Raw genomic sequence first — 26,583 nt, 5'->3', positions numbered from 1 at the left:
ATGTTTTGTATTAACACGTTTACCAGTTCCATGTTATTTATTTTAATATAGTTTATGAGTAAATCACATATGACTACTGATAAGATTCTCTATCCCTGTTTGTTTCCTTTGGTCATGTACTAAATGTAAAAACAATGTATATATGGATTGTATACAATAGATATTTACAATGGTACCACATTTTTCTGCTTGTGCTTCTCTAAGGGTACGCCAGCGAGTCGTGTCAGATACAAGGTGGATGTGACCCTGTTTCCATATAGTGCTAGTATATTTGATGTGGAAGAGGATACCGGTCGCGTGATAACCAGGGTTAATCTCAATGAAGACCCCAGTACAATATTCAGGGTAAGTTTTTAAAATGTTTTTTTTTTTTTTCTTTTACTGGATTTTCGGCCACAGCTGTCTTTGTTCTGAGTGGTAGGTGTTGGGAGTAAGAGGCAACAATCCACTCTGCCTTAATAAGGGTATTAAAGGGAATGTATTATCAGAAAATGACCCAATATATACTGTGGATATAAAAAAAATCTACATACACCTGTTAAAATGCCATGTTTTTGTCATGTTAAAAAATCCAACAAAGGTGAAACCGTTCAGATTTTTTTTCCACCTTCCATGTGACCCATTATTTTTACAATTCCATTGAAAAACAAGCTGAAATCTTTCAGGGTGGAAAAATTAAAATAACAAAACTAAAATAATGTGGTTGCATAAGTATGCACACCCTAAAACTAATATTTTGTCGATATACCCTTTGACTTTATGACAACATTCAGACTTTTTGGGTAGGTGTCTACCAGCATGGCACATCTGGCCTCTTGAATCCCAACTGTACACACATGGGGTAAAGCTTAATGGTGTTTATGCAAAATGTGAACCCAGTCATTTGTATGGTTCAGCAGGAAACAGAACTCATCAATCCAGAAGACCTTCTGCTATGTGTCCAAGGGTGCCCTGATGACTCCCGTTTCATTGCAAATAATGTATGGGCCCATTGCCATCTTTCCCAAGCACATGTGAGGCATTGTTAGCAATGACACAGGGTTCATCCTTTCACCCTTGTCGGTCTTCGGCCGCTGAACCCCAATTGACTAATGGTATGCCACATGGTCATTATGGAAATCTGTCTAGCTTCCCTGCTGTTGTACTGGTAGGTCATTTGGTCCACTGTAGCATGTCATTGCTGAGATACCAGATGTGCCAGCCGATGTTCACCTCTAGGATCAACCACATGTGGCCAGCTGCTATATGATCTTCTGTTGGTTCAACCAGTCTTGATACACTCTTGATACTGTGGTTCAGGAACAGCCAACAAGTGTCATTGTTTCAGGAATACCAGCACCGCACCTCTGAGCACAAACAATCTACCTTAGGTCAAAGTTAGAGATGAGCGAGCACCAAAATGCTCGGGTGCTCGTTACTCGGGACGAAATTATCGCGATGCTCGAGGGTTCGTTTCGAGTAACGAACCCCATTGAAGTCAATGGGCGACCCGAGCATTTTTGTATTTCGCCGATGCTCGCTAAGGTTTTCATGTGTGAAAATCTGGGCAATTCAAGAAAGTGATGGGAATGACACAGCAACGGATAGGGCAGGCGAGGGGCTACATGTTGGGCTGCATCTCAAGTTCACAGGTCCCACTATTAAGCCACAATACCGGCAAGAGTGCCCCCCCCCCTCCCAACAACGTTTACTTCTGAAATGCCCTCATTAGCAGGGCATACCTTAGCTAAGCACCACACTACCTCCAACAAAGCACAATCACTGCCTGCATGACACTCCGCTGCCACTTCTCCTGGGTTACATGCTGCCAATTTCCCCCCCCCACGACCCAGTGTCCACAGCGCACACCAAACTGTCCCTGCCCAGCCTTCAGCTGCCCTCATGCCACGCCACCCTCATGTCTATTTATAAGTGCGTCTGCCACAGGAAAAGCAGGCACACACTGCAGAGGGTTGGCATGGCTAGGCAGCGACCCCCCATTAAAAGGGGCGGGCCGATAGTCCACAATGCTGCACAGGAGCAATGAGAAATCCAATCCTGTGCCACCTCCATCTGGAGCTGCACACGTGGGCATAGCAATGGGGAACCTATGTGCCACACACTATTCATTCTGTCAAGGTGTCTGCATGCCCCAGTCAGACCGCGGTTTTTTATAAATAGTCACAGCCAGGTCCAACTCCGCAATGGGAATTACGTGTGCACCCACAGCATGGGTGGCTCCTTGGAACCCACCGGCGGTATATAAAAATATCCCATTGCATTGCCCATCACAGCTGAGGTAATGTCGTGCTTAATACAGGTGGGCTTCGGCCCACACTGCATGCCCCAGTCAGACTGGGGTTCTTTACAAGTGGACAGATGTAGGTTAAACTCCGTGTGCACCTACAGCATGGGTGGCTCCCTGGAACCCACCGGTGGTACATAAAAATATCCCATTGCATTGCCCATCACAGCTGAGGTAATGTCGTGGTTAATGCAGGTGGGCTTCGGTCCACACTGCATTCCCCAGTCAGACTGGGGTTCTTTACAAGTGGACAGATGTAGTAACAACTCCCAGTGGACCCAGAGCATGGGTGGGTGCCAGGAAGCCACCGGCGGTACATAAATAAATCCCATTGCATTGCCCATCACAGCTGAGGTAATGTCGTGGTTAATGCAGGTGGGCTTCGGCCCACACTGCATGCCCCAGTCAGACTGGGGTTCTTTACAAGTGGACAGATGTATCAACTCCCTGTGGACCCAGAGCATGGGTGGGTGCCAGGAAGCCACCGGCGGTACATAAATAAATCCCATTGCATTGCCCATCACAGCTGAGGTAAAGTCGTGGTTAATGCAGGTGGGCTTCGGCCCACACTGCATGCCCCAGTCAGACTGGGGTTCTTTACAAGTGGAAACAGATGCAGTTACAACTCCGTGTGCACCTACAGCATGGGTGGCTCCCTGGAACCCACCGGTGGTACATAAATATATCCCATTGCAGTGCCCTACTCAGCAGAGCTAACGTCAGATACAATACAGGTGGGCTTCGGCCCACACTGCATGCCCCAGTCAGCCTGGTAATATGTACCTTAACAGTAACCTCGTTGGTGGTAATGTGGTGGTGACTGCGGACCTGGTAGCGCGGTTTTATGTAGTTGGTTTTCGGAATGTGGCCAGGATTAAGTGGGCCGTGGCGGGGGGATGGTGGTGGTGCTCTCTTGTTGTGTCGTTAAAGGTGAAATTCTTGGACTGCCACCAGACGGACCAATGCAAAGGTATTTGCCAAGAATGTTTTCATTGTTGGAGGAGGAGGGGGATGTTTTGGAGGCACTATGTGTCCTCTACACGTGTCCGTGGTTATATGCACCTTAACAGTAACAGCGTTGGTGGGAAATGGCCTCGCCGCCATCATGTCTTTGTGAAGCCTCTGTTTCCACACCCCAGTGACATACCATTAGCAGCGGTATAGGCAGAGCCCAGAATTATTAACATTTCAGCGGTAGCATTAGGGACAGGCCCCACTAACATATCACTAGCAGCAGTATAGGGGGAGCGCAGTCTTAGTTCCATTTCAGTAATAGTAGCACTCAAGACAGGCCCCAGTAACATTCCCATTGCAGCAGTTTAGGGAGATAACAGTCTCTTTCACATTTCAGTAGCTGCAGTATAGACAAGGCCCCAGTTACATTTATGTAGCTAAAGTGTAGGCCAACCCCACACACCTTTCTGTACCATGAGTGCAGGCGAAGAACATAGAAATTACTATGATTACACTGTAGGCGAGGGCCCAAAAAAATTGGTGTACCAACAGTACTAATGTACCTCAGAAAAAATTTGCCATGCCCAACCAAGATGGCAGGTGAAACCCATTAATCGCTTTGGTTAATGTGGCTTAAGTGGTAACTAGGCCTGGAGGCAGCCCAGTTGAATGAAAAATTGGTTCAAGTTAAAGTTTCAACGCTTTTAAGAGCATTGAAACGTATAAAAATTGTTTAGAAAAATTATGAGTGAGCCTTGTGGCCCTAAGAAAAATAGCCCGTTCGGCGTGATTACGTGAGGTTTCAGGAGGAGGAGCAGGAGGAGGAGAAGGAGGAATATTATACACAGATTGATGAAGCAGAAATGTCCCCGTTTTGGATGGTGAGAGAGAACGATGCTTCCATCCGCGGGTGCAGCCTACGTATTGCTTAGGTATCGCTGCTGTCCGCTGGTGGAGAAGAGAAGTCTGGGGAAATCCAGGCTTTGTTCATCTTGATGAGTGTAAGCCTGTCGGCACTGTCGGTTGACAGGCGGGTACGCTTATCTGTGATGATTCCCCCAGCCGCACTAAACACCCTCTCTGACAGGACGCTAGCCGCAGGACAAGCAAGCACCTCCAGGGCATACAGCGCGAGTTCAGGCCACGTGTCCAGCTTCGACACCCAGTAGTTGTAGGTGGCAGAGGCGTCACGGAGGACGGTCGTGCGATCGGCTACGTACTCCCTCACCATCCTTTTACAGTGCTCCCGCCGACTCAGCCTTGACAGGGGAGCGGTAACACAGTCTTGGTGGGGAGCCATAAAGCTGTCCAGGGCCTTAAAGAGTGTTGCACTGCCTGTGCTGTACATGCTGCTCGATCTCCGCACCTTCCCTGCTACCTGGCCCTCGGAACTGCGCCTTCTGCCACTAGCGCTGTCGGATGGGAATTTTACCATCAGCTTGTCCGCCAGGGTCCTGTGGTATAGCAACACTCTCGAACCCCTTTCCTCTTCGGGAATGAGAGTGGAAAGGTTCTCCTTATACTGTGGGTCGAGCAGTGTGTACACCCAGTAATCCGTAGTGGCCAGAATGCGTGCAACGCGAGGGTCACGAGAAAGGCATCCTAACATGAAGTCAGCCATGTGTGCCAGGGTACCTGTACGCAACACATGGCTGTCTTCACTAGGAAGATCACTTTCAGGATCCTCCTCCTCCTCCTCAGGCCATACACGCTGAAAGGGTGACAGGCAAGCAGCATGGGTACCGTCAGCAGTGGGCCAAGCTGTCTCTTCCCCCTCCTCCTCATCCTCCTAATGCTCCTCCTCCTCCTCCTCAACGCGCTGAGATATAGACAGGAGGGTGCTCTGACTATCCAGCGACATACTGTCTTCCCCCGCCTCCGTTTCCGAGCGCAAAGCATCTGCCTTTATGCTTTGCAGGGAACTTCTCAAGAGGCATAGCAGAGGAATGGTGACGCTAATGATTGCAGCATCGCCGCTCACCACCTGGGTAGACTCCTCAAAGTTTCCAAGGACCTGGCATATGTCTGCCAACCAGGCCCACTCTTCTGAAAAGAATTGAGGAGGCTGACTCCCACTGCGCCGCCCATGTTGGAGTTGGTATTCCACTATAGCTCTACGCTGCTCATAGAGCCTGGCCAACATGTGGAGCGTAGAGTTCCACCGTGTGGGCACGTCGCACAGCAGTCAGTGCACTGGCAGATTAAACCGATGTTGCAGGGTGCGCAGGGTGGCAGCGTCCGTGTGGGACTTGCGGAAATGTGCGCAGAGCCGGCGCACCTTTACGAGCAGGTCTGACAAGCGTGGGTAGCTTTTCAGAAAGCGCTGAACCACCAAATTAAAGACGTGGGCCAGGCATGGCACGTGCGTGAGGCTGCCGAGCTGCAGAGCCGCCACCAGTTTACGCCCGTTGTCACACACGACCATGCCCGGTTGGAGGCTCAGCGGCGCAAGCCAACGGTCGGTCTGCTCTGTTAGACCCCGCAGCAGTTCGTGGGCCGTGTGCCTCTTATCTCCTAAGCTGAGTAGTTTCAGCACGGCCTGCTGACGCTTGCCTACCGCTGTGCTGCCACGCCGCGCGACACCGACTGCTGGCGACGTCCTGCTGCTGCTGACACATCTAGATTGCGAGACAGAGGTTGCGGAGGAGGAGGAGGAGGGTGCTTTAGTGGAGGAAGCATACACCGCCGCAGATACCACCACCGAGCTGGGGCCCGCAATTCTGCGGGTGGGTAGGACGTGAGCGGTCCCAGGCTCTGACTCTGTCCCAGCCTCCACTAAATTCACCCAATGTGCCGTCAGGGAGATGTAGTGGCCCTGCCCGCCTGTGCTTGTCCACGTGTGCGTTGTTAAGTGGACCTTGGCAGTAACCGCGTTGGTGAGGGCGCGTACAATGTTGCGGGAGACGTGGTCATGCAGGGCTGGGACGGCACATCGGGAAAAGTAGTGGCGACTGGGAACTGAGTAGCGCGGGGCCGCCGCCGCCATCATACTTTTGAAGGACTCCGTTTCCACAAGCCTATACGGCAGCATCTCAAGGCTGATAAATTTGGCTATGTGGACGGTTAACGCTTGAGCGTGCGGGTGCGTGCGGCGTACTTGCGCTTGCGCTCAAACACTTGCGCTAGCGACGGCTGGACGGTGCGGTGCGAGACATTGGTGGATGGGGCCGAGGACAGCGGAGGTGAGGGTGTGGGTGCAGGCCAGGAGACGGTAGTGCCTGTGTCCTGAGAGGGGTTGGATCTCAGTGGCAGGTTGGGGCACAGGGGGAGAGGCAGCGGTGCAAACCGGAGGCGGTGAACGGCCTTCGTCCCACCTTGTGGGGTGCTTGGCCATCATATGTCTGCGCATGCTGGTGGTGGTGAGGCTGTTGGTGGTGGCTCTCCGGCTGATCTTGGCGCGACAAAGGTTGCACACCACTGTTCGTCGGTCGTCAGGTGTCTCTGTGAAAAACTGCCAGACCTTAGAGCACCTTGGCCTCTGCAGGGTGGCATGGCGCGAGGGTGCGCTTTGGGAAACAGTTGGTGGATTATTCGGTCTGGCCCTGCCTCTACCCCTGGACACCGCACTGCCTCTTGCAACCTGCCCTGTTGCTGCCCTTGCCTCCCCCTCTGAAGACCTGTCCTGACCTGTCCTGCAAACCAGGTGGTGTCAGTCACCTCATCGTCCTGCTGCTCTTCCTCCGAATCCTCTGTGCGCTCCTCCCCCGGACTTACTGCTCTTACTACTACCTCACCGATAGACAACTGTGTCTCATCGTCATCGTCCTCCTCACCCACTGAAAGGTCTTGAGACAGTTGCCGGAAGTCCCCAGCCTCATCCCCCGGACCCCGGGAACTTTCCAATGGTTGGGCATCAGTGACCATAAACTCCTCTGGTGGGAGAGGAACCACTGCTGCCCAATCTGAGCAGGGGCCCGAGAACAGTTCCTGGGAGTCTTCCCGCTCCTGAGCATGTGTCATTGTAGTGTGGTGAGGAGGCTGGGAGGAAGGAGGAGCAGCAGCCAGAGGATTCGGATTTGCAGCAGTGGACGGCGCAGAACTGTGGGTGGACACTAGGTTGCTCGAAGCACTTTCTGCCATCCACAACAGGACCTGCTCACACTGCTCATTTTCGAATAAAGGTCTCCCGCGTGGACCCATTAATTGTGCGATGAATGTGGGAACGCCAGAAACGTGCCTCTCTCCTAATCGCGCAGCAGTCGGCTGCGATACACCTGGATCAGGAGTTCGGCCTGTGCCCACACCCTGACTTGGGCCTCCACGTCCTCGGCCGCGTCCACGTCCTCTAGGCCTACCCCTACCCCTCAGCATGCTGTATTACCAGTGATTTGATTTCCCAGCCAGGAAATAAATTGGCACAAGCCTGCTGTTAAACTTAGCTGGCTGCGTATGATTTTTGTTTAGGTTCTCCACCCAGCACACACGTACCCAGAACGCTGAGGACTGTCAGAGGCAGGCCAAATAGAATTTTTGCCCTTTTTTTTTAAAGGAAAGGCCCACTGCCTATATTCAATCAATAATAAATGTGTTGTGGCCCTGCAGTGTGTCACAGAACTGCAGTGTTGCACTGTTATTAACTGCAGCAGAGCGGTGATTTCCCAGCCAGGAAATAAATTGGCGCAAGCCTGCTGTTAAACTTAGCTGGTTGCGTATGATTTTTGTTTAAGTTCTCCACCCAGCACACACGTACCCAGAACGCTGAGGACTGTCAGAGGCAGGCCAAATAGAATTTTTGCCCTTTTTTTTAAAAGGAAAGGCCCACTGCCTAAATTCAATCAGTAATAAATGTGTTGTGGCCCTGCAGTGTGTCACAGAACTGCAGTGTTGCACTGTTATTAACTGCAGCAGAGCGGTGATTTCCCAGCCAGGAAATAAATTGGCGCAAGCCTGCTGTTAAACTTAGCTGGCTGCGTATGATTTTTTTTACGTTCTCCACCCAGCACACACGTACCCGGAACGCTGAGGACTGTCAGAGGCAGGCCAAATAGAATTTTTGCCCTTTTTTTTTAAAGGAAAGGCCCACTGCCTATATTCAATCAATAAAATATGTCTTCTGGCCCTGCCTACACAATTCTGTCCCTGGAGTATTACTGCAGGGCGCAATGCTCTGCACGGCCAATTTGGAAAAAAAAAATGTGCAACACTGCTAACAGCAGCCTCCACAGTACTGCACACGGTTAGATGTGGCCCTAAGAAGGACCGTTGGGGTTCTTGAAGCCTACACTAACTCCTAACACTCTCCCTGCCTAACCACCACTTCTGTCCCTGTAGTATTACTGCAGGGCGCAATGCTCTGCACGGCCGATTTGGAAAAAAAAAAAAAAGTGCAACACTGCTAACAGCAGCCTCCACAGTACTGCACACGGTTAGATGTGGCCCTAAGAAGGACCGTTGGGGTTCTTGAAGCCTACACTAACTCCTAACGCTCTCCCTACAGCAGCTCCAACACTATAGCACTGTCCCTCAGCTATCTCACAACGCATCTGAGGCGAGCCGCAGGAGGGGCCGACTTTTATACTCGGGTGACACCTGATCTCCCCAGCCACTCACAGCAGGGGGGTGGTATAGGGCTGGAACATCACAGGGGGAAGTTGTAATGCCTTCCCTGTCTTTCAATTGGCCAGAAAAGCGCGCTAACGTCTCAGAGATGAAAGTGAAAGTAACCTGAACATCGCGTGGTACTCGTTACGAGTAACGAGCATCCCGAACACCCTAATATTCGCCCGAGCATCAAGCTCGGACGAGTACGTTCGCTCATCTCTAGTCAAAGTCACTTTAGTCACCACGTTTACCCATCACTGCCAAATATTGCCTTCTGCTGGTCAGAGGAGAGAGCAACACATTATCTGAGAACAAATTGTGATGTGCCCTTCATGTTGTACCGCGTTGCGGATCACAAGATGTCACGTGCCAGCTGTTCCTAATGCTATGTTCATTCAGTGTTTAGATAACACAACATCTATCATTCCCAATAGGTGATTGTAACAACTTACCTCCTTCCCTTCACTGCAAAATGACCTTTGCATAGGTCACAGATGATGCCCAAAACATTCTGTAATAGAAGTCAATGAACATCTCCAGATTTCTAAGTTCCATGTGGCTGCTAAAAAGTATATCTCTAAATGCTGTTAATATTAGTTCAGGAAAGTTGGCTTCCCCCATTATCATGTAGAGAAAACAGAATAAAAAAATTATAATTACAAAATAAAAATAGATTAGAAACAAGAATATGTCCTGACTCCTAGTATCTAATTTTGATCAGTAAAAAAACAAAACTATAGGAGATATATTCCCTTTCAAATACAGTAATGGGTGGGCAGTAGAGATAAGCGAGCATACTCGTCCGAGCTTGATGCTCGTTCGAGCATTAGGGTGCTCGAGATGCTCGTTACTCGAGACGAGCACCACGCGGTACTCGTCTCGATTAAACGAGCACTGACCATTGAATTCAATGGAGCCGGCAATACAGCCGGCTCCATTGAAAACAATGGGCTGCCGGCGAGCGCGGGATGAATTGTCGGGAAGGGCTTAAATATATAAGCCCTTCCCTGCAATTCATCCAGAAATGTGTAAAAATAAAAAAAATATATACTCACCTTGTCCTGGCAGAACGATGTTAGCCCATTGAATTCAATGGAGCCGGCAATACAGCCGGCTCCATTGAAAGCAATGGGCTGCCGGCGATCGCGGGATGAATTGTCGGGAAGGGCTTAAATATATAAGCCCTTCCCTGCAATTCATCCAGAAATGTGTAAAAAAATATATATATATATACTCACCTGGTCCCGGCAGACGGAGTTCAGCGCGGCCGGCCGCAGTCCTCCTGAACTGCTCTGAACAGCTGTGAGTAGTATTCAGCAGCCGGGGATTTAAAATGAATGGGTGAGTAACTGCTGCCTCTCATTGGCTCAGCTGGACCAATCAGATTGCTCCCTGCGCTGAGCCAATGAGAGGCAGCAGTCACTCACCCATTCATGAATTCATGAATGGGTGTGTGAGTGAGATCTGCCTTGATTGGTCAGGCTGTGACCAATTAGAGGCAGCTCATTCAGCAGGCGGGGATTTTAAATCCCCGGCTGCTGAATACTACTCACAGCTGTTCAGAGCAGTTCAGGAGGACAGCTGCCGGCCATGCTGAACTCCGTCTGCCGGGACCAGGTGAGTATATATATATATATATATATATATTTTTTTACACATTTCTGGATGAATTGCAGGGAAGGGCTTATATATTTAATGGGCTAACATCGTTCTTCTCTGCCACAGCTGTTACAGCTGTGGCAGAGGAGAACGATCTTTATGCTGACAGTGCGGGGGGAGGGGGGTCTCACTCTTGCCACTATTGTGGCTTAATAGTGGGACCTGGGAACTTGAGATGCAGCCCAACATGTAGCCCCTCGTCTGCCCTATCCGTTTCTGTGTCGTTCCCATCACTTTCTTGAATTTCCCAGGTTTTCACAAATGAAAACCTTAGCGAGCATCAGCGATATACAAAAATGCTTGAGTCGCCCATTGACTTCAATGGGGTTCGTTACTCGAAACGAACTCTCGAGCATCACTGAAAGTTCGACTCGAGTAACGAGCACTCGAGCATTTTGGTGCTCGCTCATTTCTAGTGGGCAGTGAAGTGTTTGCTCTGGTAAAAAGAAAGACTATAAATAGAGATGAGCGAACGTGTTCGTCCGAACTTGATATCCGTGCGGATATTAGGGTGTTCGGGATGTTCGTTATTCGTAACGAACACCATGCGGTGTTCGGGTTACTTTCACTTCCTTCCCTGAGACGTTAGCGCGCTTTTCTGGCCAATTGAAAGACAGGGAAGGCATTACAACTTCCCCCTACAACGTTTAAGCCCTATACCACCCCCCTGCTGTGAGTGGCTGGCGAGATCAGGTGTCCGCCTAATATAAAAGTCGTCCCCTCCCGCGGCTCGCCTCAGATGCCTTGTGAGTTAGATGAGGGACAGTGCTGTTTGTACCGGAGCTGCTGTAGGGAAAGAATTGGTAGTTAGTGTAGGCTTCAAGACCCCCAAAGGTCCTTATTAGGGCCACTGATAGCTGTGTGTTGGCTGCTGTTAGCAGTGGCAATTTTTTTTTTTCCTCAAAATCGCCTCTGCAGAGCGTTGCACCCGGCATTAGGGACAGAAGTGTTGCATAGGCAGGGAGAGTGTTAGGAGTAAGTGTAGCCTTCAAGAACCTCAACGGTCCTTTCTAGGGCCATATTTAACCGTGTGCAGTACTGTGCTGGCTGCTGTTAGCTGTGCTGCATATTTTTTTTCTTCTCAAAATCGCCTCTGCAGAGCATTGCACCCTTCATTGATACTGCAGGGAAAGAATTGTGTAGGCAGGGCCACAACACAGTTATTATTCATTGAATATACGCAGTGCGGCCTTTTGCTTGTAAAACAAGTGAAAAAAATTCTATTTGACCTGCCTCTGTCCGTCCTAAGGGCTGTGGACACGTGTGAGCTGCGTGTACAACATTTAAAAATCAGACGCACCCAGCTACGTTTTACTGCTGGCTTCGCCATTTGCTTTCCTTAATTTGGAAAAAAAATACCTGCTCTGCCAGAGTTATAATAACTCTGCTACCCTCAAGTTCTGTGCCACATTAGCAGGGCCACAGCACAGTTATTAAACTTCTCATGTTCATTGAATATACGCAGTGCTGCCTTTTGGTGGAAAAAAACTGAAAAAATTTCTATTTGTCCTGCCTCTGTCCGTCCTAAGGGCGGTGGACACGTGTCGGCTGCGTGTGCAACGTTTAAAAATCAGACGCACCCAGCTACGTTTTACTGCTGGCTTCGCCATTTGCTTTCCTTAATTTGGAAAAAAAATACCTGCTCTGCCAGAGTTATAATAACTCTGCTACCCTCAAGTTCTGTGCCACATTAGCAGGGCCACAGCACAGTTATTAAACTTCTCATGTTCATTGAATATACGCAGTGCTGCCTTTTGGTGGAAAAAAACTGAAAAAATTTCTATTTGTCCTGCCTCTGTCCGTCCTAAGGGCGGTGGACACGTGTCGGCTGCGTGTGCAACGTTTAAAAATCAGACGCACCCAGCTACGTTTTACTGCTGGCTTCGCCATTTGCTTTCCTTAATTTGGAAAAAAAATACCTGCTCTGCCAGAGTTATAATAACTCTGCTACCCTCAAGTTCTGTGCCACATTAGCAGGGCCACAGCACAGTTATTAAACTTCTCATGTTCATTGAATATACGCAGTGCTGCCTTTTGGTGGAAAAAAACTGAAAAAAAAACTATTTGTCCTGCCTCTGTCCGTCCTAAGGGCTGTGTGTACGTGTCGGCTGCGTGTGCAACGTTTAAAAATCAGACGCACCCAGCTACGTTCTACTGCTGGCTTCGCCATTTGCTTTCCTTAATTGGGAAAAAAATACCTGCTCTGCCGGAGTTATAATAACTCTGCTACCCTCACGTTCTGTGACACATTAGCAGGGCCACAGCACAGTTATTAAACTTAGATTATTCATTCACTAGAGGCAGTGGGGCCTTTCGTTTTCAAAAAAGGGAAAAAATTATATTTGGCCTGCAGTCTTGCGCCAATTTATTTCCTGCCTGTGAAATCAAATCACTGGTAATACAGCATGCTGAGGGGTAGGGGTAGGCCTAGAGGACGTGGACGCGGCCGAGGACGCGGAGGGCCAAGTCAGGGTGTGGGCACAGGCCGAGCTCCTGATCCAGGTGTGTCGCAGCCGACTGCTGCGCGATTAGGAGAGAGGCACGTTTCTGGCGTCCCCACATTCATCGCCCAATTAATGGGTCCACGCGGGAGACGGTTATTAGAAAATGAGCAGTGTGAGCAGGTCCTGTCCTGGATGGCAGAAAGTGCTTCGAGCAACCTATCGTCAACACGCAGTTCTGCGCCGTCCACTGCTGCAAATCCGAATCCTCTGTCTGCTGCTCCTCCTTCCTCCCAGCCTCCTCACTCCACTACAATGACACCTGCTCAGGAGCGGGAACACTCCCAGGAACTGTTCTCGGGCCCCTGCTTAGATTGGGCAGCAGCGGTTCCTCTCCCACCAGAGGAGTTTATCGTCACTGATGCCCAACCATTCGAAAGTTCCCGGGGTCCGGGGGAAGAGGCTGGGGACTTCCGCCAACTGTCTCAACAACTTTCTGTGGGTGAGGAGGACGATGACGATCAGACACAGTTGTCTTGCAGTGAGGTAGTAGTAAGGGCAGTAAGTCCGAGGGAGCAGCGCACAGAGGATTCGGAGGAAGAGCAGCAGGACGATGAGGTGACTGACCCCACCTGATGTGCAACGCTTACTCAGGAGGACAGGTCTTCAGAGGGGGAGTCAAGGGCATCAGCAGGGCAGGTTGCAAGAGGCAGTGCGGTGGCCAGGGGTAGAGGCAGGGCCAGACCGAATAATCCACCAAGTGTTTCCCAAAGCGCCCCCTCGCGCCATGCCACCCTGCAGAGGCCAAGGTGCTCTAAGGTCTGGCAGTTTTTCACAGAGACGCCTGACGACCGACGAACAGTGGTGTGCAACCTTTGTCGCGAAAAGCTCAGCCGGGGAGCCAACACCAACAGCCTCACCACCACCAGCATGCGCAGACATATGATGGCCAAGCACCCCACAAGGTGGGACGAAGGCCGTTCAGCGCCTCCGGTTTGCACCCCTGCCTCTCCCCCTGTGCCCCAACCTGCCACTGAGATGCAACCCCCCTCTCAGGACACAGGCACTACCGCCTCATGGCCTGCACCCACACCCTCATCTCCGCTGTCCTCGGCCCCATCCAGCAGTGTAGTTCAGCGCACCGTCCAGCCGTCGCTTGCGCAACTGTTGGAGCGCAAGTACGCTGCCACGCACCCGCACGCTCAAACGTTAACCGTCCGCATAGCAAAATTCATCAGCCTTGAGATGCTGCCGTATAGGGTTGTGAAAACTGAGTCCTTCAAAAGTATCATGGAGGCGGCGGCCCCGCGCTACTCAGTTCCCAGTCGCCACTACTTTTCCCGATGTGCCGTCCCAGCCCTGCACGACCACGTCTCCCGCAACATTGTACGCGCCCTCACCAACGCGGTTACTGCCACGGTCCACTTAACAACGGACACGTGGACAAGCACAGGCGGGCAGGGCCACTACATCTCCCTGACGGCACATTGGGTGAATTTAGTGGAGGCTGGGACAGAGTCAGAGCCTGGGACCGCTCACGTCCTACCCACCCCCAGAATTGCGGGCCCCAGCTCGGTGCTGGTATCTGCGGAGGTGTATGCTTCCTCCACTAAAGCACCCTCCTCCTCCTCCTCCTCTGTCTCGCAATCAAGATGTGTTAGCAGCAGCATGTCGCCAGCAGTCGGTGTCGCGCGGTGTGGCAGCACAGCCGTGGGCAAGCGTCAGCAGGCCGTGCTGAAACTACTCAGCTTAGGCGATAAGAGGCACACGGCCCACGAACTGCTGCAGGGTCTGACACAGCAGACCGACCGCTGGCTTGCGCCGCTGAGCCTCCAACCGGGCATGGTCGTGTGTGACAACGGCCGTAACCTGGTGGCGGCTCTGCAGCTCGGCAGCCTCACGCACGTGCCATGCCTGGCCCACGTCTTTAATTTGGTGGTTCAGCGCTTTCTGAAAAGCTACCCACGCTTGTCAGACCTGCTCGTAAAGGCGCGCCGGCACTGCGCACATTTCCGCAAGTCCCACACGGACGCTGACACCCTGCGCACCCTGCAACATCACTTTAAGCTGCCAGTGCACCGACTGCTGTGCGACGTGCCCACACGGTGGAACTCTACGCTCCACATGTTGGCCAGGCTCTATGAACAGCGTAGAGCTATAGTCGAATACCAACTCCAACATGGGCGGCGCAGTGGGAGTCAGGCTCCTCAATTCCTTTCAGAAGAGTGGGCCTGGTTGGCAGACATCTGCCATGTCCTTGGTAATTTTGAGGAGTCTACCCAGGTGGTGAGCGGCGATGCTACAATCATTAGCGTCACCATTCCTCTGCTATGCATCTTGAGAAATTCCCTGCAAACCATAAAGGCAGCTGCTTTGCGCTCGGAAACGGGGGCGGTGGAAGACAGTATGCCGCTGGATAGTCAGGGCACCCTCCTGTCTATTTCTCAGCGCGTACAGGAGGAGGAGGAGGAGCATGAGGAGGATGAGGAGGAGGGGGAAGAGACAGCTTGGCCCGCTGCTGACGGTACACCGGCTGATTGCCTGTCATCCTTTCAGCGTGTATGGCCTGAGGAGGAGGAGGAGGAGGAGGAGGATCCTGGCAGTGATCTTCCTAGTGAAGACAGCCATGTGTTGCGTACAGGTACCCTGGCACACATGGCTGACTTCATGTTAGGATGCCTTTCTCGTGACCCTCGCGTTGCACGCATTCTGGCCACAACGGATTACTGGGTGTACACACTGCTCGACCCACGCTATAAGGAGAACCTGCCCACTCTCATTCCCGAAGAGGAAAGGGGTTCGAGAGTGTTGCTATACCACAGGACCCTTGCGGACAAGTTGATGGTAAAATTCCCAGCCGACAGCGCTAGTGGCAGAAGGCGCAGTACCGAGGGCAAGGTAGCAGGGGAGGTGCGGAGATCGAGCAGCATGTACATCCCAGGCAGTGCAACAGTCTTTAAGGGCCTGGACAGCTTTATGGCTCCCCACCAAGACTGTGTCACCGCTCCCCAGTCAAGGCTGAGTCGGCGGGAGCACTGTAAAAGGATGGTGAGGGAGTACGTAGCCGATCGCACGACCGTCCTCCGTGACGCCTCTGCCACCTACAACTACTGGGTGTCGAAGCTGGACACGTGGCCTGAACTAGCGCTGTATGCCCTGGAGGTGCTTGCTTGTCCTGCGGCTAGCGTCTTGTCGGAGAGGGTGTTTAGTGCGGCTGGGGGAATCATCACAGATAAGCGTACCCGCCTGTCAACCGACAGTGCCGACAGGCTAACACTCATCAAGATGAACAAAGCCTGGATTTCCCCAGACTTCTCTTCTCCACCAGCGGACAGCAGCGATACGTAAGCATTACGTAGGCTGCACCCGCGGATGGAAGCTACGTTCTCTCTCACCATCCAAAACGGGGACATTTCTGCTTCATCAATCTGTGTCTAATATTCCTCCTCCTCCTCCTGCTCCTCCTCCTGAAACCTCACGTAATCACGCTGAACGGGCAATTTTTCTTAGGGCCACAAGGCTCACTCATCTAATTTTTCTAAACAATTTTTATATGTTTCAATGCTCTTAAAAGCGTTGAAACTTTAACTTGAACGAATTTTTCGTTAAACTGGGCTGCCTCCAGGCCTAGTTACCACTTAAGCCACATTAACCAAAGCGATTAATGGGTTTCACCTGCCATCTTGGTTGGGCATGGCCAATGTTTACTGAGGTACATTAGTACTGTTGGTACACCAATTTTTTGGGGCCCTCACCTACAGTGTAATCATAGCAATTTGTATGTTCTTCGCCTGCACTCATGGTACAGAAGTGTGTGTGGGGTTGGCCTACACTTTAGCTACATAAATGTAACTTGGGCCTTGGCTATACTAAGGCTACTGAAATGGAACTAAGACTGCGCTCCCACTATACTGCTGCTTCAGAATTGTTACTGGGGCCTGTCTTGAGTGCTACTATTGCTGACATGGAACGAAGACTGCGCTCCCGCTATACTGCTGCTTCGGAATTGTTACTGGGGCCTGTCTTGAGTGCTACTATTGCTGACATGGAACGAAGACTGCGCTCCTCCTATAATGCTGCTAGTGATATGTTAGTGGGGCCTGTCCTAATGCTACGGCTGAAATGTTACGAATTATGGGCTCTGCCTATACCGCTGCTAATGGTATGTCTCTGGGGTGTGGAAACAGAGGCTTCCCAAAGACATGATGGCGGCGAGGCCATTTCCCACCAACGCGGTTACTGTTATGGTGCATATAACCATGGACACGTGGAGAGGACACGTAGTGCCTCAAAAACATCCCCCTCCTCCTCCAACAGGGAAAACATTCTTGGCAAATGCCTTTGCATTGGTTCGTCTGGTGGCAGTCCAAGAATTTCACCTTTACCGACACTACAAGAGAGCCCCCCCACCATCCCCCCGCCACGGCCCACTTAATCCTGGCCACATTCCGAAAACCAACAAAATAAAACCGCGCTACTAGGTCCGCAGTCACCACCACATTACCACCAACGCGGTTACTGTTAAGGTGCATATAACCACGGACATGTGGAGAGGACACGTAGTGCCTCAAAAACATCCCCCTCCTCCTCCAACAGGGAAAACATTCTTGGCAAATGCCTTTGCATTGGTTCGTCTGGTGGCAGTCCAAGAATTTCACCTTTACCGACACTACAAGAGAGCCCCCCCACCATCCCCCCGCCACGGCCCACTTAATCCTGGCCACATTCCGAAAACCAACAAAATAAAACCGCGCTACTAGGTCCGCAGTCACCACCACATTACCACCAACGCGGTTACTGTTAAGGTACATATTACCAGTCTGACTGGGGCATGCAGACACCTTGACAGAATGGTGTGTGGCACATAGGTTCCCCATTGCTATGCCCACGTGTGCAGCTCCTGATGGCGGTGGCACAGGATTCTATTTCTCATTGCTTCTGTACAGCATTGTGGGCTATCGCCCCGCCCCTTTTAAAGAGGGTCGCTGCCTAGCCGTGCCAACCCTCTGCAGTGTGTGCCTGCGGTTCCTCCTCATGGCAGACGCACTTCTAAATAGACATGAGCGTGGTGTGGCATGAGGGCAGCTGAAGGCTGCGTAGGGACACTTTGGTGTGCGCTGTGGGGGGGAGGGGGGGCGGTTGGTCAGCATGTAACCCAGGAGAAGTGGCAGCGGAGTGTCATCCAGGCAGTGATTGTGCTTTGTTGTAGCTAGTGTGGTGCTTAGCAAAGGTATGCCATGCTAATGAGGGCTTTTCAGAAGTAAAAGTTTTTGGGAGGGGGGGGGGGGCCCTCTCTTGCCGCTATTGTGGCTTAATAGTGGGACCTGTGAACTTGAGATGCAGCCCAACACGTAGCCCCTCGCCTGCCCTATCCGTTGCTGTGTCGTTCCCATCACTTTGTTGAATTGCCCAGATTTTCACACATGAAAACCTTAGCGAGCATCGGCGAAATACAAAAATGCTCTGGTCGCCCATTGACTTCAATGGGGTTCGTTATTCGAAACGAACCCTCGAACATCGCGGGAAGTTCGTTTTGAATAACGAACACCCGAACATTTTGGTGTTCGCTCATCTCTAACTATAAACTATTCTGGTTGAATTTAATAGTTCCTTAAAAAGGATTAGCATCGGGTATATTAACAGTTAAACTGGCCATAAACATTAGATAGATGTCAGCTGAAGGACTGTTCATCCAAGGCTGACTTTCCCATTGGGTGTAATTAAATATACATGCTATCTCACAAGAGATGTGTGTCCACTAAACCCCTCCACCTCTGTTTATTTCCTAGAGGAATAATAGAATTTTATACCTTTTTGCTGAGCTAATGGACTTGAAACTTGCACATACATCTTTTTAAGGCGATGATTTCATTGACTACTGTCAACCAGGCTTATGTTCTTTCCTCCAGGAGCAAAGAGAGCTCAGATCCTGACAGCTTAACCCCTTACATGGCACAATCAATACCAACTGCAGCATGTAACCATAGGACAGAGTGTTCTTCTTGTTACCCATCCACAACCCGCAATGTGATCACAAGGTGCCAATGGGTTCCCATGGCAGCTGTAGGCCTGACAAAGGCCCCTGTGTCTGCATGTAATTCGATCAGGGTTTAATAGGCTGCTGTCATAGGCACAGCACAATGCATTACATAAGTAATAAAGCGTACTATACTAGTAATGGAGCAATTGTATCTTCAAGACCATTTGAAAGACTAACAATTTAATAAAGTTTAGAGATGAGCGAACCTATTCGGCCACGCCCCTTTTTCGCCCGAGCGCTGCGATTTTCGAGTACTTCCGTACTCGGACAAAAAGATTCGGGGGGCGCCGTGGGTGAGTGGGGGGTTGCAGCGGGGAGTGGGGGGGAGAGGGAGAGAGAGAGGGCTCCCCCCTGTTCCCCGCTGCTACCCCCCGCTCCGCCATGCCTCCCCCCGCCCCCCGGCGCCCCCCAAATCTTTTCACCCGAGTACAGAAGTACTCGAAAATCGCGGTGCTCGATCAAGTAATTACTCGAAACGAGTATATTCGCTCATCTCTAATAAAGTTAATGTAGAAAAATTCAGTTTAAAAAAATACACATTTCCCCCACAAAACCCATTTTAAATGGATTGAATGCAAACTTTTTTTTAAAGCAACACATAATAGTAAACTGCATTTGTAACAATCCAAACAATGAGACTATTTTATCTATCTTGCAAGGTGAACAGCATGTAAATAATTTTAAATAGTAATGCTAGAATTGCTATTGCTCATTCGTTTACCTTCCAAAAAATATAATGAAAAGCAATTCAAAAGCCACGTGTATCCCAAATGGCACCAAAAAAAATAACATATCTTCCTGCAAAAATTAAAACTTTGCATATCTTCATTGCTGGAAAAATAAAAATGCTCTGGGTCTTAAAATGTGGTGATATGGTCTATGGTTTTTCTTTAAAAATGTTTCTATTGTGCCAAAGTAGTAAAAAAAAAAAAATATGTATATATAAGCGGTCAGTAATCATACTGATCCAGATAAGAAAATTATGATGTTATTTTTACTAAATGGTGTATGCTATAAAGACAACCCCCCCCCCCCCCAAAAAAAAATATAGGCAGAATTTTTGTGGGGGGTGGGGTAGTGGTGGAGAGTTTCCATCTCACCCCCCCCCCCCAAATGTAATAAAAGTAATACAACACGTTATCTGTACCCCAGAGTGGCGCAAATTAAAATACATCTGGATCCACAAAAATCAAGCCTCAATACAGCTATGTTAACGAGCTACGGCTCTTGCAATGCAAAAATGAAAATCACTTACTCTATATCGGCCAGGTTTTCACGTGAAGCCAATATAGGTTGTCCCTCTCTGCAGTGCAATTAGCTCCTGACCCCTCTCCTCCACTCGCCACTGTTTGCAATGCGAGGGGCAGGATGAGACGGAGGGGGACCGGAGCTTAGTCCACTGCTCCTGGCCCGGCTCGCCTCCTCCCCCTGCAGAGAGAGACTGTGTGAAAACCTGGCCGATATACGCACATCGGAATAAGCCCTACAGCAAAAAATTGGTTCAGTACTAAGGGCGTAAATTTAAAACAAGACCAGCACGTCGATCTCTTACTGCCACAGGATGTACATTTATGTCCTGGAGGTTCAGAGTCTGTATGGGTTGATCCCGCCCCATGCAATGTGGGTACAGGCTGTCTTATACAGCTGACACCTGCCTGCAACAACCGTGATCAGAGTGAACACTGATCATGGCTTTTAACCATTTAAATGCTGCTGTTAGAAGTAGTACAGCAAAAACAACTGTATAAACTTGGTATAATCATAATTGTACTGACCCATATAATAAAGTTATGTCATTTTCGCCGCCGTATGTACGCCATAAAATCAGACCCCTCGAATCTTCAGGGACAAGCTAGCAGGTACTCGAAAAAGGCGATGCTCTCTCGAGTAAATCGTCTTAACGAGTATCCTCGCTCATCTCTAATTTGAGCCCTTTCAATGTTTATTTTCCACTCTTGGTAGAAGGTATGGATCCTGAATGTTGAACCTCATCCTCCTATTAGCTCAAAATTACTGCATAACATATTTAAAATAACTTTTCTAAACCATATAAACCTAGTAAGCACATGGAGGACACACATGTCCGATGTCTTTCTGGACACTTTCCTATTTTTCATTTCACAAGGCTAAATTGTGACGTAATAAGTAGAGATGAGCGAGCATACTCGGAAAAGCACTACTCGCTCGAGTAATTGGCTTTATCCGAGTATCGCTGTGCTCGTCCCTAAAGATTCGGGTGCCGGCACGGAGCGGGGAGCTGCAGGGGAGAGCAGGGAGGAACGGAGGGGAGATCTTTCTCTCCCTCTCTCCCACCTGCTCTCCCTTGCTCCCCGCTGCGACTCACCTGTCAGCCGCAGCGGCACCCGAATCTTCAGGGACGAGCACAGCGATACTCGGATAAAGCAAATTACTCGAGCGAGTAGTGCTTTTCCAAGTACGCTCGCTCATCTCTAGTAATAAGTTAAAATATATATGAAATGAGTCCTAAGTACAGAAGCACTCTACACATGTGCAACTGTCTGATCTGCTATATATACTCACATACACAAGCACTCTATGGCTTATACAAAACAGGAGGATGTTCTGCTTGTCTGCACTTGTGGCATCTCTTCTTTGTTTGCTCTACTACGGGTTACAACCTATTGTTCTGCAATGCATTAACTTGTTGTGATGGGAAAATAACTATGTTGTCACATTTGGTTTTGATGGATAAAATCACCTTTATAAAACGTTTTTCTGCTTCATTTAAAATCTCTTTTAAAACAAACACCAAAAGCACTCCACATTTCAAGAGAGTGACTTAAAAGTAGTACTACTAGAGATTACAATGTAAAATGAAAAATACAGTGTTGTCAATATGCCTTTATGTAGCTGGTTTTCTAAGTTATTATTCTGTAATTATACTGCATATAATTAAACTTAGTACTTCATTAGATTTAGAAAGCATGAAAACAGATTTTTTTCAATTAAATTCATTCGTATCTGTTTTTTCTTCCTATATGACCTTCAGGACTGAAAAAGTCTTCCTTTTTTTAAAAAATGTACAAAAATTGCCATTATAATAGGTGCTTTCTTTATTTCTTTCTTTATGGATCACCTTATTCCACTCTACAATGGGATATCAGTAAGCCTGCATTGACATAGTGTTTAGCTATCCACCGTGCCTTTCCATCTTTGAGTTCCATCTGAATCACCAAAAATGGTATTTAGCTGGAACCCTGAACAGAACCATTAAACTAACAGACTAAGGCCTCATGTCCACGGGGACAATCAGGCCCGCTACGGATTCTCCATGGAGAATCCGTAGCAGGTCCCTCCTGTACCGCGGACATGAGCGCTAAAAATAGCAATTACTCACCTCTCGCACGCTCTGGATCTTCCCTTCTTCGCGGCTTCATCTTCTCTCCGTTGCAGCCGGATGTTCTTTCTTCGGCCCGGCGGATGTGCACGGCACGTCAATTGTGTGCTGCGCGCATGCGCCGGCCCGAAAAAAAAAGAACCGTCCGCAACGGAAAAAAGATGAAGCGGCGAAGAAGGGAAGATCCAGAGCAGGTGACAATATTCTGATTTTGGTCTCCCATGAATCCCGACAGCTTCCATAGGCATCAATAGAAGCCTGCGGGAGCCGTCCCCGCGGGAGACCCGCACCTAAATGGAGCATAATCCAGATTTTTTCATGCTCCATATTTTTTAAAATCACTTTTATTGACCATCCGCGGATATTTATCTACCTGCGGGTGGTCAATGCATCCCTATGGATGCGGATCCGCATGTGGGTGATCCGCTGCAGATCTAAAATCCTATTTTGCCCGTGGACATGAGGCCTTAAGGTACAACTTTGGTCTCTGTGTTTTATGGCAAGAATAAATGGGTTCACATACACACAGGCCAAATATAATCAAGTTTATGGAAAGTGACAAAAGTAAATATATATGAAAAACAACAAAACACATCATTATGCAAGGCTAGTAAGATCAAAAATTACAACGAGGATATACAAAGGGTGTATCAGCAAGATGCGGAAAGCAAAAAATACCATATTTAAGATCCATCCCAGTAGGTTTGTGGAACTTTTATCAATTTGGGGGGTTGTCAGTGTTCATTAGGCCCATTGAGAGTAGACTTTAGCACCCTTACATGGTGAACTTCCCTCTGTCTTTGTCTGCAGTGAATTTATAAGCCATGGATGATGCTATATGATATTTCTACTAAATTATCCAATGAGACATTTTATAGCCATAATGTCAAGTGTTGTAAGGCAAAGTTTAGCCTGCAGGTCCTTAACAGGTATGTTTGCAGTGCACAAGTCCATTGCATCATGTTTTAGGAATATTTTCTGTGCCTGCTTGTGCCAGGTGAACATTCCTCTAAGTTTCTGAACAAGAATCAAAGGCTTCAAGTGAAAAATACTCCTTCCTTACACATTGTTTACATTTGTTTCCTTCATTTTTGGAGGACACAATAGCATAACCGACTGTGTTATTATGTCCTCTAAAATTAAAGAAGCAAACAGAAACCATATAAAAAAGAGACCAAAGTTTGAATCTTTGGTCTCTATTTTAGTCAATGGTTTTGCTTGGGATTTTGTTTTTAAACAGTTTTTGGCTATTCAAGTGGAATCCTAGGATGTTAGAGTAAGGGCTCAGTCACATGGGCACATCCGGGCACCGATGCACCTGTCTTCCTGCACGAAGAAGACGGCCGCACCTGCAGTGTGGACGACTCTCCGCAGCGCCCTAAGAAAGAACACATGACCGGCAATGGAGCCGACAATGTGTTCTTTCTGCCGGCGGTGAGGAGAATCATCCGTACCTGCAATGCGGCCGTCTTATCCTGCAGGAATACGGGCGCATCGGCGACCGGATGTGCCTGTGTGACTTAACCCTTAAAGAATTTATACAGATTTTAAAAACATTGCTGATTTCTTCAGAAATCAACACCTCACCAGCCCACAAATTGTGTTTGGTATTACTGCTCAATCTCATTTTCTTTAAAGAAATTGAGATGCAATACCAGATAGAATGGGCAGGTGCTGTTTTGGGGGGAAAAAAGCAATGATGTTTTTTTTTGTATTCCTGGATAATCCCTTTAAATTAGTGACTACCATGAGTGATCATTATACACTTCTCTTTCCCCCTCCACCCCCCATATAATGCTTCTGCCACACATTAATTGGATGGTTGCCTAGTATAGCATAAGGAATGCTCTGTCTGCTAATGGCTCTCCTACAGTCAGTATAACCAGGAGTGCTACAATGGCTTAACTGTATCATAATAGAGATTATATAGGCCTATTTGTAAAACACTGTAAGCATGTACACTTCTATTAGTAACCTCCATTTTCCCCACCAATGTTTAGAATAATTCATAGTTAAAAACATTTGTAAACAATACAATAATTGGCATCTAAATTATATTACTGGATGTCTCTGATGTATAATGCTCTATATGAAAAGGAGCTCCTAGAGATTGATTGGAAGCCATTGTTCCTGCTTTGTTTTGAATAACGATGTCTTTTGTGGAAGACAGACATTCGAAGGAGGTTAAGTAAAAGGTGAACGCTGATTGGATTTGTGATCAGGCAGACAAATAAATATTGTGAAGACCCTCCATTAATCTTCAGTCTTTTAATCCATTACTAGATAGAAGTTGTAGGGCTAGTTATGTTCTTGTACAGTATGTTCCTGGTTTTACAGTTCGTAACACTAAAAGATAACAGTCCAAAGTTTATTCAGTCCAATTATAAAAAAGCAGTGAGGACAATAGCATTATGTCCAGTCCACCAAGACCTGTCTTAATACTAGTAATATAAAATCTGCTTTGTATTGTAAAGTGCTATAGTGTGGATACAAAATAATTACTACTACTGAAACGTTTGCAGAGGAAGGTACCATACAGGCCGTAAGAGAGTTCAGATTTGCTACTGATGTCATCTTTTTTCATCTTATTTGATAATGTCAAATATCTTTAATTGCCATCGTATTTTATGGAGTTTTATGATATAGCAGGTCAGATGTATTCCCTCCCCAAAACAGAACAATACCTCTGCAGCACCACCTATTGGATGGCAGTTTTTGGGAGTATAAATTTATGGCCACTTTTGATGCCCTCAAGAATGGAATGAACCTCGGAGTGGCATTCTTGCATCAGTGAAGAATATGAAAGGTCTGAAGAAGGTCAAAAGGGCTGTCCTTAAGGAGAACACCCAGGGTGTGTGTGGAGACACTAGTTACGATCTTGTGGGCAAACTAAGCACAGGGCCCACACGATTGTGACCAAATAGTAGTAAGTAGTATGCACGCACATGGGAACACATGGAATCCAGGCAACTGACCCTGTGCTACAAGGGGGATGACAGTGGCCCTACCTAAGCAGGGACATCACCCTAATAAGAGGGCGGCCCAGCGGTCTTTGGAAATGGGCCCTAGCTGATCCTAGGAGCCACTCCACAGAACAGGAGACATACACATGCCACATGACAGGGACAGAACAACAGGATACACAGAGCCAGAAAACACAGCATACAGCAGCCAAAATGCAACCACTAGTAACAGATGATAAGCTGAATATATCAGATATTAGTTGACATTTTGTACAAAACGTGAAAGCTAGCGGGCCAACTTCACAGTTCCTGGTTATACCGCTAGTCCCTACACTAACCAGGAGACCAGCAGAACTGGACAGAGTTCACACAAAAAGCTGCAAAAGGACAGGACACAGATCGCAGGTCATACAGCAAGCTTACACAAAACTGACAGAATTTAAATGAACAAACAGACATGAACCAGCAAGACACAGATCACACAGCAAGCTTGCAACAGGACAGAACAGGGCAGACAACCGGATACCTGCTTACAGGCACAGGCTTACAACAGACGACAACATATAGAGAAAACCAGACAGACGCCACCCAGAGCTCACATGCACACAGATGAAACTCACAGGATGTCTATGAGTTCTCATACCAGGGGGAATAGACAGTCAGCTACACAAGCTGACATAGGGAACCGTGTCAAGTTACACCAACTGACACACAGAGCAAGACATAAGACGTTTGGAGGCCGCACCTGTAAAGCGGGAAGGAAAGGGGAGCTGCATATGCAGCAGACTAGGACTACAGGTGTCCAAACCATGTTTAGGGAAGCAGAGAGACACAGACCTACTTACATATACAGGTCTGAGTGGGAACAAGGCAGATCCATCCAAACAGTACAAGACCAGCTTTAGACAAGGATTCATGACTGCTAACTCTGAAACCCAGACAGAGACTAACAGGAGCAGGGTTTATATGTGAGCACAGACCCAGGAGATTGGCTAGCAGGAAGTACCACACCCAGCCAGCTCAACCAATTAACCCTGTGAGGGCTGTGCTGCTAGGAAGCTTCGAACTACAGATCCCAGCAGCACACGTAACACACTTGGGAGGTGAGTGGGTCTGGGGATGGCATCATCTCCCCCCAAGGAAAGCACCCAAAATGGGTGCTATTCCCAATCATTGTTTTAAAGACTTTGTAAAAGTCATGCATTGATTTGAAGGAATGTTGCCATCCAATAGGTGGTGCTGCAGAAGTATTGTTTCATCTTCCTTATTTGCAGGTCTGAAGGAAAGATAACACACAGGGCTGTGACTCCCTAACACCAATTTAGAGATCATAAAACTGTCAC

The 26,583-nt window shown here is 48.6% G+C and overlaps 1 protein-coding gene across 1 annotated transcript in view; it reads left to right on the top strand.

The window, feature by feature from the left end:
- PCDH15 (protocadherin related 15) overlaps positions 1–26,583 on the top strand; it is a 1,187,477-nt gene that overhangs the window by 798,618 nt on the left and 362,276 nt on the right. Inside the window, exon 22 of the mRNA XM_066601652.1 lies at positions 205–345. Within this exon, the coding sequence (XP_066457749.1) occupies positions 205–345 (141 nt within the window). The remainder of the gene's footprint in view (positions 1–204; positions 346–26,583) is intronic.

This window comes from Eleutherodactylus coqui, chromosome 4 (assembly GCF_035609145.1).
Source record: "Eleutherodactylus coqui strain aEleCoq1 chromosome 4, aEleCoq1.hap1, whole genome shotgun sequence".
NCBI lineage: Eukaryota > Metazoa > Chordata > Amphibia > Anura > Eleutherodactylidae > Eleutherodactylus > Eleutherodactylus coqui.
Note: the sequence above shows the minus strand (reverse complement) of the source record. Positions and strands in the feature narration are given on the sequence as shown.